Here is a 17,003-nt window from a genome sequence, read left to right as displayed (position 1 = left end):
CTCTGTAAATCTTCACCCAAATCCTAAAAAAAAAAAAAAAATATGTGTACTGTATGTAATTTTCCACATCCTTACACAAATATTTCACTTTTACATTTTAGTCTAAGCCATATTTTGCACTATTCAAAACAGAGTATAAAATTTTACATTCTGATTTTTTTCACTCAGTATACAAACCACCTTTTTATTTCAATCGTTATTTTCAATTGTATAATATTCATCAAGTTGCTATGTCAAATTTATGGAACTCTTCTTATACAGCTGTTCATGAGTTTATTACCATTTTTTACTTTTGTAGCTAAGGCTTTGTATGTAAAAAAGCTATTTTTACTTATGCAACAAAATGTAAGGTAAATTCCCGGGAGAATTACTAGTTGGCATGAGTGACTCTCTACACAGATCTACTGTTCTTAGTTGCCGACGAGTTGACCCTGCCTCATGGCGACCCTCGTGTGGAGCTGCTCCACAGGTCTTTCAAGGCTGTGATCTTTCAGAAGCAAATCAGCAGGCCTGTCTGCTGAGGTGCCTCTGGGTGGGTTTGCACTGCCAGCCGTCTGGCTAGCCGTCGAGCCACTCAGTGACCAACAGTCTTCGTGAAAGCTGCTGGGTGACAGGGAACGTGCAGGTTTCATCAGCTTTGCACTGATGGAAAAGAGCAGGAACTCAAGACAACTGGAGATGTGAAGACAGAAAGAAAGGAACTTACATGGTCTGGTTCCAGCTGGCAGTGTCGCGCCAAGGCATGAAGCAGTCTCTGAATGTAAGCTTTGAAGATGCCATGAATAACCTCATCGTTAGTTTTGTACAAATGCTCCCCTAGTCGGTACCAAAAGTTAAAGGAAATTTCCACTACCTGTTACATAGAAAGAGAAAAAGGTAATGTGGTTTATTTGAATGGCAAAAGGAAGAGAAGACAGTTTTATTATTGCTAAGCCCACACATGACAAACATCAAATAGCCTTTTTTCTAAAAAAAAAAAAAGATCTTGATCATCCAACCCGTCTACCCATCATCATCTATTAACCCGTAGATCAATGTTTGTTATCGCTGACAATGCAGCATTGTGTATGTAAAAGGGTCTATCTGTGTTGTCTGCACCTCTCGTGTACCTCTGTGTCTTCCTCTTTCTCAGTGCCACCGTGTTGCTCACTCACTTTTAGTACACTGCCCTTCCTTTCATCCAAATCAATAATTCTCTCTACCTATGTATCAGCGCTCCCACCCCACCCCTCCCATCCCTGATAACCAGCAGTTTTCTTCTCTATGTAAACCTTTCCTTGACTTTTTACAATAGTGAGATTAAATATAGAATTTGTCCTTCTGTCACTCAGCATATGTTGTTGTTGTTGTTAGGTGCCATCGAGGCATCTCTGACTCATGGTGACCTTATGCACAGAACGAAACACTGCTCAGTCTTGTGCCAGCCTCACAATCCTTGCTGTACTTGAGTCCATCATTGCAGCCACCGTGTCTATCCATCTCGTTGAGGGCCTTCCCCTCGTTGACCCTCTACTTTACCAAGCATGATATCCTCTAGGGAATGGTTCCTTCTGGCAACATGACCAAAGTAGGTGAGACAAAGTCTGGCCATTCTCGCTTCCAAGGAGCATTCTGGCTGCACTTCCTCCAGGACAGATTTGCTAGTCCTTTTGGCAGCCCATGGCACTCTTAGTATTCTTCTCCAACACCACAACTCAAAAGCATCAACTCTTCTTTGCTCGTCCTTATTCATTGTCTAGCTCTCACATGCATATGAGGCAATTGAACACACCATGGCTTCGGTTAGGCACACCTTAGTCTTCAAGGAGACATTTTTGCTCTTCATCACTTGAAAGAGGTCTTTTACAGCAGATTTGTCCAGTGCATTGTGTCATCTGATGTCTTGACTTCTGCTTCTACTGGTGTTGACTGTAGAACCAAGTAATAAGAAATCCTTGACAACTTCAATCTTTTCTCCATCCACCGTGAAGCTGTTTATTAGACCAGTTGTGAGGATTTTTCTTTTCTTTAAATGAGGTATAATCCATACTGCAGACTGTAGTCTTTAATCTTCATCAGGAAGTGCTTCAAGCCATCCTCACTTCTAGCAAGCAAAGTTGTGTCATCTGTGTATCACAGGTTGTTAATGAGTCTTCCTCCAATCCAGATGCCACAGTCTTCTTCATATAATCCAGCTTCTTGGATTATTTGTTCAGTATACAAGTTGAATAAGTATGATGAAAGGATACAGCCTTGACGCACTCCCTTCTTGATTTTGAACCATGCAATATCCCCTTGTTCTGTTTGAACGACAGCCTCCTGACCTACGTACAGGTTCCTCCTGAGTATAATCAAGTGTTCTGGAATTTTCATTCTTCTCAATGCTATCCACAAATTGTTATGATCCACACAATCAAATGCTTTTGTATAACTCTGTAAATCTTCACCCAAATCAAAATAAAATTAAAAAAAAAAAACGCTTTTGTATAGGCAATAAAACATAAGTAGACATCTTTCTGGTATTCTTTGCTTTCAGCTAAGATCCATCTGACATTAGCAATGATATCCCTCATTCCACATCCTCTTCTGAATCCAGCCTGTATTTCTGGAAGCTCTCTGTCAATATAGTGCTGCAACCATTTTTTAATTATCTTCAATAAGATTTTACTTGCATGTGGTATTAATGAAATTGTTCAATAATTTCCACATTATCAGTACATAGAATTTTAAACAATATGAGTGGAACTTGGTAAGAAGTCACTTTTCCTCTAGCAGTATTTGCTGTTCTTTTTCACAATTAGCTTCCTAACCTAGGCCCAAACTCCATTTAGAATGGCTGCCTTTACGTTCCCTCCTTAGCCCTGGGATAACTTCTCCAAAAGCACATCTGCTTCTGAATTTAGAAAAATATACACAAATGGAAGTCTCTTTTAAAGTATTTTTTCCCAAATTCTAAAGTCATGTTACTTACTGTATGCTTAAAATTAGAACATCTCTGACCAGGCAAACAATCTATATAATTCTCTGAGATAATGGAATCAGTCTCCTGTTACTTTGACTCACCTGTTTTCTTAAGTAGAAGAAAAAGTCAAGGGAATTCAGGTACAGTCTATCTTAGGAAAAGCCCATGAGCAGTTCTACTCTGACACATGTTGGGGTTGCCATGAGTCAGAACTGACTCCATGGCAACTGATGACAGTATAACGCCCTGCTACATTTCCTCCCACAAGTGTCTTGGGTTTCATCACAATCTACATACCCTCAATGTGATTAAGCCAAAAAAATAAACGATACCTTGTGTGATAACAGAAAGAAGGGTTGAGAAGCATAGGACTACTGTGCTTCCTATCCCACCCCCATCCTTTTCCTATCAAGGATCCAAAATAGAGCTATTTAAAACAATGACTTGATTGCGAGCATTTCTTGCTCACTTCTTATACTATGGAGAGGGGGTATAACTTCTTAAATAAATGACTTCTGAATGAAGGTGTCCTTAAGTCCTTTCAATCCTCTTCTCATTCCCATCCTCACTTGGAGCAAAAGTGTAGAGTATTAAGACCTGTGGAGCTACAGCTAGGACCAGGAGCATTCTGAAGTTATAAAGCTCTGGTGAATATGTGGAGCTAGAGGTGGGGCACAGTAGAAAGGGAACAAGCCGCTTTCAAAGAAACAGGTAATGGGCTCCTGGATGCACAGTAGTTAAGTGCGGGGCTGCTAACCAAAAGGTCGGCAATAAGAACCCATAAGCCATTCTACAGGAAAAAGACGTGGCAGTGTGCTTCCATAAGGGAACAGTTCTACTCTGTCCCATGGGGTTGCTAGGAGACGGAATCGACTCGATGGCAACAGGTTTGGTTTGGGATGTGTCTTTAACAGTCAGCCCAGCTAACCAGGTAAAAAAAAGGATTCAAAGCAGAAGTCCAAATTCAGTAAATGAAAGAACAGAGGAAAGCCCCACAGCAGGACAAATCTAACTACGACATTAATTAAGAACAAGACTGCAACTTCCCAAGAGTAAAAAAGCTAGCTATTAGGCCATGGAGAACAGATCACTGCACCACCAATCCAACAGCAATGGCTTCAGTATGCCACAGACACTACCTCATACTGAGGATGACCTGCACAGATAAGCAGCAGCTCCAGAGTTCGCAGGTCCCCGAGACCTTGGCCCGGAGTACAAACAATTTTTTCAAGAAAAGTTTCACACAGTTCAGTGAAAACACGGCAGTAATTCAGAACTCTGTAGAAGAAAGAATGAGAGCACAAGTCAGAAATCTGGGTATCTTATGTGCATATTCACAGGCAGTTAATTAAATAAATACAAAGAGGCGCCTCAGCCTAAAGGTATCTGTGATTATCTGCTATGCTGTATCATGATGCTCATGACAGTCACCTTTACTAGATCTTACATGTCTACACATGGCAGTCAGTTCATTCTCAATCACCAATATATCTGTATAAAATTTCCCATTAATCACAATTGATACTTTCAAGTTCAACTCTAATTCTTAAAGCCTTATCCATGGTATGTACAAAAAATTGTTACTTTCCATGAGTGGTAATTCTACCACCTCTCCTTCTGCATCCAGTCTGCTATTCTAGGTTCAATACCTAAAATACCAGCATCTTCAGGATGTTCAGTTTATGTATTTACTCAGAGCAACGAAGAATCACAAAGGCTGGTTGAATAATAAAATGTGGCTTAAAAAAAATGCACCACCAGATCACAGGTAAATCCAGCGCTTCAGCCCGAAACAATTACTCACTTGTCTAAATCTTCACGTGCTACAGCCATATGATAGGCAGTCTCCAATGTCAAGACTCCCTGAAAAAGTTGCATGGCTAATGGCAAGTTGGTCTCCACATTCTCAATGGCATAGAGAGCTGAGCACACACAGTCTGAAGCAGCTTCATGCAGGTTGGACGAGGTCTTATCCTGTTGCTGGGAGACAACAGTATATAGGGGAGTAGGAAGGATGATGATTAAGCTGTAACCCAAGTATCAGGAAAACAGTCATAGCCTGTCTGTGAACATGTATTTTAAAATGTATAATAGCCTTGTAGTCACGGCCTTCCACGAAACAATATCTATCAACCTTCTCAGTCCTGTTTCTGAATACCTTCCTATATGCCAAGCAAATTAGCTTATTTGTGTACTTCAATCAGTCACACAATTCCTAATCTCCATGCTTCTGTCCATACAACTCCCTCCAATGGAATACTATGTCCTCCCTACTCTACTTCAGTCTGTGGAACTCTCTTTCCTTCCTTTTTCTGATCCCAAGTACTACCTGAAATGAAAAGTCTATCAAGTACTAAGGACCTACACCTAACCACACACCATTGTGAAATTTCAGAACACCAGTCAAACAGAGGTTCCTAGGACTCGATACCCCAGCCAAACAATCAATCAAGAATGAAAGAAAAAGAAAGTAATTCTCAGGCATGCAAAAACTCAAAGCCTACTTCCCACATATCCTTTCTGAGGAAGCTATTTGAGGAGATCCAAAAACCAATTAATCCAACCAAGAAGCATAGTAGGGGAAGTCTCAGGATGGCAGCTGGGAGCAGATGTAAAGAATAAGTGAGGATGACTGGATGCATTTACTGATGAAGACAAAAGACTACAGTCTGCAGTATGGACTACACCACAACATAAAGAAAACAAAAATCCTCACAACTGGTCCAATAAGCAGCTTCACGGTGGATGGAGAAAGATTGAAGTTGTCAAGGATTTCATATTACTTGGTTCTAATCAACACCAATGGAAGCAGCAGTCAACACATCAGACAATATATTTGCACTAGGCAAATCTGCTGCCTCTTTCAAGTGATAAAGAGGCTGGCACAGGACTGGGTAGTGTTTTGTTCTGCTGTGCGTGGGGTCGCCATAAGTCGGAGACGACTCGATGGCACCTAACAACACGACATCACCAGACATGGAGACAAAGACAATGACTAGCAAAGCAGTCAGAATTCAAAAGCTTCCAAGTCAGTTTCTGGTGCAAGAGTGACGCAGGAAACACCAACAGTGAAATGCCAAACATATCTCCTGGGACCTGCTAAATAACAGTGCATCTGTACAAATCTAGTATTCCAAATCCTTCCATACTAACAAATCTTCACTGAAGGATGCCCTCCCGGAGCACGAGATTGAATCATTCACATCTGCCAAAGACCTGTTCAATATCCATGCCTGAGTTACCACTATGTCTATGTCTCTTGTTCTAACCACCAGTTCTACTTGAAGTACTCACGCCTATCCTCCAAGAGGACTGTATTACTAGGTACTACTTTCAAATTTGGGAGCTCTGGTAGCATAGTGGCTAAGACACTTGCCTGCTAACCAGACGGCTGGCGGTTCAAACCCACCAGCCACTCCTCGGAAGGAAGGTTGGGCAATCCTACTTCCGTAGTGATAACTGCCTCGGAAACCCAAGGAGGGGTCGCTATGAGTCGGGGCCGACTCGACGGCACATAACAACAACAACAACAACTTTCAAATTTAAAGAAATTTGTTAAGTTTAGAAAAGATATAACCTCTTATTCTACTAATCTCAAAAATGCAAAATCCATTCTGCACAAGCCCTGATGTTTAAACTATCTCAACTACAGAAATAATATTTGAATCTATCAATGTCTCCGGATGCACTAAGGATACATATGTGTTACTCTTTCCTTTCCTACATCTGATGTCTTGGTAATGTGCACTGAGAGAAGTCCAATCCATGACCATTATCAGAAACACATTATTTTGTGTTTTCAAAACAAGGAAAAAGAAACCAATGGTTTTTTGTTACTTAGATTGACCTGCACAGATAATGGTAAGACTGCTTTCCTCGTAAACATAACTCAATTTCATTTGGTACTTGGCAGCAAGGAAGGGCACTGCTGCTTTCTTCCTACACCTTCCAATCCCTGGACAGAAACCTGAAAGCACTGCTGTGTCCCTGAAGGTTAGTTATTAAAGCTGAGACTGCATGGCAGAAATACTTTAATAAACAAAGTCATTACTCACCAAAACCTCAAAAAGGAGTGCTAGTAACTTATTGTTAGCCATGAAGTTACTGTCCAAAACTCCCAAGTTAAACCAACTTCCCAAACAGCGAAAGACCTTCATAAGCATCTTCTCATCTGTTCCTGCTTTTTCTACACAGGTCATCTGAAAAGAGGAGAAAGAAATGAAAACACAGTTATATCTTTATATCTAAACCATTATGACAACCGCCTTTCAAGAGTAAAAATGCAAAGAACGACAATAACAGCTAATGGTTATAAGTGACAGACACTGTTCTAGCCCCACTACTGATCCATCTGATCCTCACTCAGACTCTTGTGATGTTGTTGTTATGTGCTGTGCGTCCAGTCAACTCCGTCTCATAGTGACTCATGTGACAGAGTCCCATAGGTTTTTCTAGGCTATAGTCTTCGTAGGAGCAAATTGTCATGGCTTTCTCTCACCTCAAACTCTAGAGGAAGGTCCAGTTATTACCTCCACTTTTACAATGATGAAACCGAGGCACAGAGAATAGGGATTTGATCAAAGAGACGTGCTTCAGGTAACTATATTTCCTAGTTTCCGCTTGTGTACCAATTTAGTCAAATCAAAAATTGGGTTTAAAGTACTATTTACTCATCGATATACCTGATTTTTATTGAACAGAAATGAGCCAGTCAGACTCCTCCAGATCCCACATGGAAAGCTGATCTTTCACTTTCGGCATTTGAATACTCTAGCAAATATGTCATTCTACAAAAAGGGACATTATTATAAATCTGGTAACCTTTAAAAGAGAAAATATAGAAAAGTCAGACTAAAAGTCAACAGATTGCTTCTCTTTAGAGACTGTTTCTGTGGTGGTTATTTTTTCTAAAGTAAAATGTAATGCAAATTTTTCTGGAGGAAGAATGCTTAAAAAGGACTTTTGCAGGCAAGGGGTTAGAAATATAATTGCCACAAGGTCAGAGGAATGGGGGGGTGGAGTGCTCCTCTAATGTATAATCAAAACTGACCTAATGGCTGACACTGTACTTCCAGGCAGTCAATTTCCCCCAATAGCTTTGTTTGTAGTATCAGGCAAGAAGGATTAGATACATACTTACTAATTCATTTGAACAGCAATAAAGGAAGTAAAAAATAAATTATCCAAGGAAGTTTATGGCTACTACACTCTAGAGAATGAGATTCTGCTATTCCTGTTTATGGTGCAGACACAAACTGTATAGGAAAACCCTCCTGCTGTGGATTGAACTGTGTCCCTCCAAAATTTGTGTCAACACAGCTGGACCATGATTCTCAGTATTATTTAATTATCCTCCATTTTGTGATCTGATATAATTATCCTATGTGTTATAAATCCTCACCTCTATGATATTTATAAGACAGGATTAAGGCAGTTATGTTAATGAAGCAGGATGCAATCTACAGGACTAGGTTGTACCCTGAGTTAATCTCTTTTGAGATATAAAAGAGATTAAAAAGGCCAGCAGAGGAGGGACGTACTACCATCAAGAAAGAAATGCAGGGAGTGGAGTACATCTTTTGGACCCAAGACCCCTGCACTGGGAACCACTTAGACCCAGTGGAAGATCTGTGCCAAGACAATGGAGATCTCCAAGGAACATCAGGTCCATAAGATGTGGAAAGGAGAAAAGCATCTTCTCCTCCTCGTCAGAGAGGGAAAGCCTTCCCCTAGAGCTAGCCTCCTAAACTATGGGAGAATAAATTTCTGTTTCTTAAAGCCATTCGCTTGTGGCATTTCTGTTTCAGCAGCACTAGATAAAGATAACTAAGACACCTGCTGATTCAAAGGTTTGTCTGTTAAACAACTTGCATCAAACGTAATTATTTCTATGACTGTGCTCCAAGGGGTGCTGAGTTGCTTGCAGAGATGAAGTGAACAGTTAATACGTGACGACTGTATGTAGTGCTGACAGTTAATGCTGTCAGCTGCTAAAGGAAGGTGTTGTTGTTGTTGTTGTTATGTGCCGTCGAGTCGGACCCGACTCATAGCGGCCCCTCCTTGGGTTTCCAAGGCAGTATCACTACAGAAGTAGATTGCCCCATCTTCCTTCCGAGGAGTGGCTGGTGGGTTTGAACCGCCAGCCTTCTGGTTAAGAGTCAAGTGCCTTAGGCACTATGCTACCAGAGCTCCTCTAAATGAAGGTAGGAGGTGTAAGTCCACATGGCGGCATCCTGGAATCTGGCAATCTCCTTCTGAAAAATGAGCCATTGGAAACCCTATGGCATACAGCTCCACTCTGACACACATGGGGTCACCATGAAAAGAAACTGATCAATGGTAACTGGTCTGCTTTTAAGTAAGAATTGAGATCTTAGATTAATAAAATTGAAAATGGAGGAAGAAAAATATCAAGGCTAGGTTCCGTTCAGCTTTAAGAATAAGTTGAGCAATTATTAAAAACTTTAAGAAACATAAAACAACACTTAGGAGTGGATCTGTTTGGACAGACCACAACAGTATAGTACTGACAAGAAATGGCATGGCATGAACTCACCATAATGAGTTGTGGTGTAATGAGTTGCATAGTATGGCTTTTCTAGCCATAGTCTCTTTGTAACTCCCACCAGATTACTGGGTGGGACCATGCAAATATTTGTCAACTTGCCTGCGCAGCTGGTGGTAGTTATTCTCTATAATGAGACTGGCAATTAACTCAGTGGTGGATTTTGCCATAAGCAACTGAATAGCTGCTTTTAAACTCCTCATTGATAAAGTCATCCACCTGGAGTATTTCTGTTGGAGCATCAGGAAGTAATCTGGGAAAGTTCACTCTCTCAGGTATATAGAACTCTGATGTTGGGATTGGTTAGTTTTGTCACTCTGCTAGGCTTAAAATGAGCCCTCCTAGAGGCAGAGGGGGAAATCTCAATGCCAGCTGAGAGAGATGGCCAGCTGAGAGAGATGCCCAGCTGAGAGATGGTGGCAGTGAAACCAAGAGGCACGGGACAGAGTGGCAGGCTTATCAGGCTCATAGAGGCAGAGGCCAGGCTGAGAGGCCAAGGGCCAGAGAGGTGTGTCTAAGGGCACAGCAAAGGGGAGATTGTCCTGATTGAAGTACTGTATTCTTAGTGTGTTCCTGAGCTTGAATAAAGCCTGTTCCTTCCCTGATAAACTCTGTAATCTGTGAGTTCTGTGTGGCCACTGCAGTGAATTATTGAACCCAGCAAAGACGTTGTCGGTGCTGTGGGAGGGACAGTTGGTGTCAAGGTTGGTAAGGGAGCTGGAGGGTGGCAGCATGTCTGGCCTCATAGGAACAGGCCTTAGGCTGCTGATGGTGCTTCTGTCTTCCTCTTGTGTAGTTAGAGGAGGTCGAGAGATGCCTCCTCCTTGCCCCTTTAGCATGAGTGTTCAGAGAACTGAGTAAGAAAGGTTTTAAGAGGCCTTTGGTAATTTGTATACCAACCAAACACCTATTTTTCCTGAAAATTCTGGACTAATTTCATCCTCTGGGTTCTATAACATGACAAGCTACATGACAAAATCATAGATCTTATTAAGCACCACAAGGGGTATTATACTTTTCAGATTGTATCACACTTCATCAAGCATATCACTTGTGGTTGATGTGACAAAGTGCCAAAAGAAGCATGTGCCTTGGAAGCCCAAGTGGCTGCTACACTTGCCTGTTGTGGCAATAATGACGACTGTAAGGACTTTAAGGAGCTCTGGGGGTGTAGCACCTAAGGCATTTGACTGCTAACCAGAAGGCTGGCGGTTCAAACCCACCAGCTACTCTGCAGAAGGAAGACTGGGCAATCTACTTCTGTAAAGATTTACTGCCTCGGAAACCCAAACGGGGTCGCTATGAGTCAGAATGGATTCAATGGCAGTGAGTTTGGTTTGCTTTGGTTATAAGGACTCTGGTGTGGGCTAGATTCTTTTGAATTCACTTCAGTACTTACAAAAAGAAAATGACAAGTTTAGGCTGTTAACTGCCAGCTCTAGTCACTGTTTGAGAATCAGAGAGCTTCCATGAAAGCTCTGAAAGCAGCTCTTATCGTCTGCAGCCACAGGGCTGACATCACTGAAACACAAACAAAAATTTAATTGTGTGGCTTTCTAAATTACAAAAGTTGAATTCAGTCTTGAGAAAATTCAGTTTCTTATTTGAATGTTAGGAAATTGACTGGTAAAGAATGAGATTCTGAAACTTATCATGGGGACTTCTGGTTGGACCCAAATGAAATTCATCATCTTAAACCCCCAAGTCATTCTGTCTCCCACTCTGAGCCTCCCTGACAGTGGAAGCAGCTTGTTCTCTTTTGTCTGAGGAGACTAGCCTTCCTCAGCTTGAAAACCCTATAATAACTCACTTGGGACAGATACCTTGGCAAGGGATACCCATTCTCAAGATCTACTACAACCTCCTCTGTTGCCACAGGACTCAAAACTGGGGCCAAGTCTCAGCATGTTCAGGGGACAGCAATACCTAGACGGAGATGACTTATACACTAAGTGAATCAACACAATTTTGCTAATATGTATCTGAAGAAATCTGGGAACGTGTGGGAGTGGAGTCTAAGGATATTGGACTAAGGGAGGGTGGAATGTACAACAGATTGAGCCAAATCAGTGATATGGGTGTACTTCCTAGAGATTTTCAATTAAGTGGCTCTAACAGCTCAATTGGTTTTTTGACTGAAACTTGGATTTAATGGTGGCTTACAGTCAATAAGGTTGAGCTGTCAAAGTGCCCTTGTCATCACGTACATAAGGAAAAAGTGTTAGAGAGACTTACCACCAAAGACAAGGGGGGTATGTCTACTGAAAAGTAGCAGGGGCGGTAGACAATGAGAACGCCAGAGATCTTTGGTGGTGACTAATTTATCACACAAAGCAGGAATAGATGGGCAGACTACTAGAGTATCGCTTGATCTATACAACAGGAAAATCTTCAAGTCTGGTGGCCAAACACCTGATTCAAGTAGTCACAGTGGAGAGTCACGGCCTCTCATTCTGTTTCCAGACTGAGTCAATTCAGACTGAGAACCCCTTGCTTGAAGGGGAGGCCAACTTCTCTAGGGGAAGAACCCTATAACGTTACCACAAGTATACACTGTGTGGGTATATACACTGTAAACCTTCCTTAAGACCTCCCCCAAAGGGACCTGCAGCCATTTACTGTGGCTGTGATTTAGGGAAAATAGTCAAAACTGAAGATCACTGGGCACTAGCTCTGAATTGATGCTAATTCCTGGGACCCTGGCATGCTACTGTAGCTCACTCATTAAAATTGTAGTTTATGATGGTGAGGTGCCAGATATCGTTTTAGCTTAGGTCCAACTCACAGTAGGCCTAGCTGGTCCAAAGACCCACACTGTGTTTATTTCCCCAGTTCCTGAATATATAACTGGAACTGATATTCTTAATTCTTAGGAACTGACAGAACTTCTCCATCAGTTCACTGACCCATGAGGCAAGGACCACTATGGTAGGAAAGGCTAAGTGGAAGCACCTGAAACTTCCAGAACCTTCCAAGATTACGATCCAGAGCAATACTGCGTCCTTGGGGGACTGCAGAGATCAATGCCATGTTTAAAGACTTGAAAGAAGTAGGGGTGGTGATAACTATTACATCTTCATTTAACTTACCAGTTTGACCTGTGCAAGCCAACCTGGATGGATCTTGGAGACTATGAACTACAGTTAATCAAATGGTGACTCAAACTGGCAACTGCTGTCCCAGATGTAGCAGTATCTTTACTACACAAACACTGCATTTGGTATTCAGCTGTTGTCCTAATCCCTTTTCCTCTATACCAATTTGAAAGGACCAATGTGATCCGTTTGCCTTTACCTGGCAGGGGCAATATACCTTCACAGTGTTGAATAAAAAGATGTTGCATACCAGAATGCATATGAAAGCTTAGTCAAAGTGGAGGACTGAAGCTAATTACAGACTTATTTCCTCTCAGTTTCAAATTCACCCTCTTAAGACTGCTGTGAAATGGACCTGGGTCCTTCAATATTTTTTTTTTCTCACCAGTTTTGTCAGCAGGCTACTGGAGAGACACTGTAGGAATAAAGGGTTTTACTTCCTGGTTCCAATGTGCTCAGGGGGCAGCAGCTTCTCCAGCACCAGGCTCCTGCAGTGCTCACAGCCTTTGTGGGCCCAGCTCCTTCAGGGCATTGACCAGCCAGCATTCCCCACAGCCTTGCTGATAGTTCTGGAGCAAAGTGACTCTACCTGCTCCTTTTATATTCTTTAGAGTTCTCTTTATTCTTACTAGCCAATCTCTCATTACTGTAATCCCATTAAAGCTAGTAATTCTTTATATTAAACTTTGCCTGTTCAAATTACTATGAAGTTTCTCTCTCCTGAATGGATACAGACTGATATAAATACCCAACCCAATCGACTCACCACCGTCAAGTCAGATCTGACTCATAGCAACCCCTTCTTGGGTTTCTGAAGCGGTATCACTACGGAAGTTGTTGTTGCTGTTATGTGCCATCGAGTCGGACCCGACTCCCAGTGACCCCTCCTTGGGCTGCCAAGACAGTATCACTATGGAAGAAGTAGATCACCCAAACTTCCTTCTGAGTAGTGGCTGGTGGGTTTGAAGCACCAGCGTACCACTCACTTTAAAAAGAATCCAGATCTAAGGAAAGAGACCTCGGATAAGCAAAGCACTACTGAAGGAGGATAAAGTAAGAGGTCTCATACTCCCAGAACTCAATACCTACTACACAGGCACAGTTGTCAAAACAGCCTGGTATTGGTAGAATGATAGACACACAGACCAGTGGGACAGAATTGAGAACCCAGAAATCTATCCATCAACCTATGGTCAACTGATCTTTGACAAATAGCCAAAATCCATTAAATGGGGAAGAGACAGTCTCTTTAACAAACAGTGCTGGCAAAACTAGATATCCATTTGCAGAAAAATGAAACAAGATCCATACCTCATACCATACACAAAAACTAACTCCAGATGGATTAAAGATTTAAATGTGAAACCTAAAACTATAAAGTTCATCAAAGAAAAAACAGGGGCAAACTTAGGGGCCCTAATTTATGGCATAAATAGACTGTCAAACATAACCCAAAATGCACAAACAGAAGAAGTAAACTAGACAATTGGAACCTTCTAAAAATTAAATTCTTATGTGCACCAAAAGACTTCTCCAAAAGAGTAAAAGGAGAACCTACAGAATGGGAAAAAAATATTTGGTAATGACATTCAGACGAAGGGCTTATCTCTAAAATTTATAGAAAACTCCAGTACCTCAACTTCAAAAGACAAACAATCCAATTAAAAAATGGATAGAAGATATTAACAGACACTTAACCAAAGAAAATATTCAGGCAGCCAACAACACATGAAGAAATGTTCACGATCATCACCCATTAGAGAGATGCAAATCAAAATAGCCATGAGATACCATCTCACCTCAGCATTAACAGCCAAGTTCAACAAGACAGAAAATAACAAATGCTGGCGACAAATTGGGACATTTATAAACTGCTGGTGGAACTGTAAAATAATATAATCACTGTGGAAATCAGTACAGCAATTCCTTAAAAAATTGAAAATAAATATACCATTTGACCCAGCAATCCCATTACTAGGTATATAGCCTAAAGAAGTGAGAGCCAGAACAAGAACAGATATATGCACACCCAGGTTCATCACAGCACTCACTCTTCACAATAGCAAAGAGATGGAAACAACCTAAGTGCACAACAACTGAGGAATGGGTAAACAAACTGTAGTACATACATACAATGGAATAGTATACAACCCTAAAGAACAATGTAGAATTTGCAAAACACCGCATAACATGAATGAACTTGGAGGACACTAGGCTGAGTAAAATAAGTCAACCACAGAAGGACAAATATAGTTTTAGCCCACTATTGTAGAAAGTCAAGGAAAAGTTTATACATAGAAGGAAACTTTGTTGGTTATCAGAGACAGAAGGGAAAAGGAGGCTAAATTCCTAGATAGGTTAGGGGGAAAAAAAACTACATATACATACATACACCAAAGGAGCTCTGGTGGCACAGTGCCTAAAGCATTTGAGTGCTAACCAGAAAATTTGCAGTTCAAACCCACCAGCTACTGCACGGCTGGAAGACTGGGCAATCTACTTCTGTAAAGATTTACCGCCTCGGAAACCCAAAGGGGTCGCTGTGAGTCAGAACTGACTCAATGGCAGTGAGTTTGGTTTTCTCAGTTATATAGAAACCAACGACTACCAGTGGTTACCAAGGACAGCAAAGAAGGGGGAAAGGGGAAGCTTTTGTTTGTGGGGCACTGAGTGTATGGTAGTGGTGGTGGATTATTTTGGAAAAGGATAGCAATAATGGTGGCACAGCATGAAAAATGCCATCGACGTCCCTGAGCTGTAAATGGGGAAGTTGTAATTAATGTTGGCAAATGTCCTGTATATACTTTCATCACAAGAATAGAAAAGAAAAAAAAAAGAATCCACATCTTGGGCAGGGAGGTAACAAGACAAGCAAGAGTCTTCTTTGTCATCTTCTTCTGTTGGGAAGCAAAGAAATGCTCTCAGTGACTACAGTTATAACATCCTGAACATCAAATGAATGGTTTTACTGGAATCTGAATCGATTAAACTCCAAAAACAGAAAGCCAGAAAAAATGGTAATTTTTGAGGAAGCTTTAAAACAAATCCTCATTTTGAAAAGAGATAATTAAACAAAAAAGAATTAAGACTTATTCTACCCTGCTAGTAGGAACCTAGAAGAATACCAACTAATACATATATAGACGGAATGTCAGAGGTAGAAAAACATCATTTTACAAACCACAATGAAATTACTGATGAGCAAAGATCATCAACAAGAATTTAGAACCATTAGGCAAAAGGTCATAGGAAACTGCATGCAAAATACACACATTTCATAGGGAAAAATAAACTTAATGAATGGCAGGAGTATAGTGTCACCAATGGTGGGTCAACCAGACAGGATGCATCTTCTGACAAGATACAGAAAGAAATACGTCGGATGTATTCTAGCCAAAATGTGTCACCTGAATCAAGCTTTTCGACTTTTCTTTACCAGGGTCCTAGGAAAGAATAAAGTCCTGAAGAAAATGATTTGAGTAACTACTTTCTTGATTATCCTAAGGATGGTACATACTTTATTATTAATGCATAGAAGAGTATTCATTTCATATAATGGATGGTTTAGGATATTATGATCTCAAACTCTTGTTTCAGACATAACTTCCAATTAGAGAATAGGAAGAAAAGTAAATGAAACAAAGAGGGAACAACCAGGAAATCCAGAGGTGAGCTATTCTAAAAAACAACCGGTCCAATCTCTTCAATGAATCAATGTCATTTTTAAAAAGGGAGAGGGATTGTGCTAGATTAAGAAACATACTAACTTAATATGTGTAAGGTGTGGTCCTAGACTGGATACTGATGTGGAAAAACTCTGTAAAGATATTTTGGGACCAACTGGGAAAACGTGAATGTGGTCTGGGTGTTAGATGATATGAAATTAATCAACATGGAGATATGGAGCTGCATCACTGAAAAAGGAGGATGCAGTAGGGTTGCTAAAGTATAATTTCATTTGGGTTTAAAACAATCTGTACCCAGGTTCAAAGAGAAGTATGTTCACAGAGGACACGTACTAATAGGTTGACAATATGATCCCCAGATGGTATGAATATAACTTGCTTGGCTCTATTTTCTAATTTCCTATAATCCTATTTCTTTAAAATAAATAGTTAATTGAAAACACTATGCACACAGTTAATTTGAATTTTCCAATGAACTTCTAACAATGAACTGAACACAACTTCAAACAAAACTTTATTTTTCAAACAAAGTAATCTAAATGATGTTGCAGAAATATAAACACATTATTGAGAGAACTGAGCTGGACAATAAAATCTGAAAATTAGACGTGAGCTAGATAATCAGTTTAGTGCCATCTAGCTCAGGGTCTGCAAACACTTTCTTGAAGGGCCAAAGAGTAAATATAGGCTTCGTAGTAGGCTTTGTAGACCATATA

At 40.8% G+C, this 17,003-nt stretch overlaps 1 protein-coding gene across 1 annotated transcript in view; it reads right to left on the bottom strand.

The window, feature by feature from the left end:
* The window catches only part of TNPO3 (transportin 3), a 102,906-nt gene that overhangs the window by 43,085 nt on the left and 42,818 nt on the right, over positions 1-17,003 (bottom strand). The window contains 4 exon segments of the mRNA XM_007955403.1: positions 707-853; positions 4,081-4,219; positions 4,746-4,921; positions 6,997-7,140. Coding sequence (XP_007953594.1) covers positions 707-853; positions 4,081-4,219; positions 4,746-4,921; positions 6,997-7,140 — 606 coding nt within the window.

This window comes from Orycteropus afer, unplaced genomic scaffold (genome assembly GCF_000298275.1).
Source record: "Orycteropus afer afer isolate SDZICR_OR568_19922 unplaced genomic scaffold, OryAfe1.0 scaffold00501, whole genome shotgun sequence".
NCBI classification, from domain to species: Eukaryota; Metazoa; Chordata; class Mammalia; order Tubulidentata; family Orycteropodidae; genus Orycteropus; species Orycteropus afer.
Note: the sequence above shows the minus strand (reverse complement) of the source record. Positions and strands in the feature narration are given on the sequence as shown.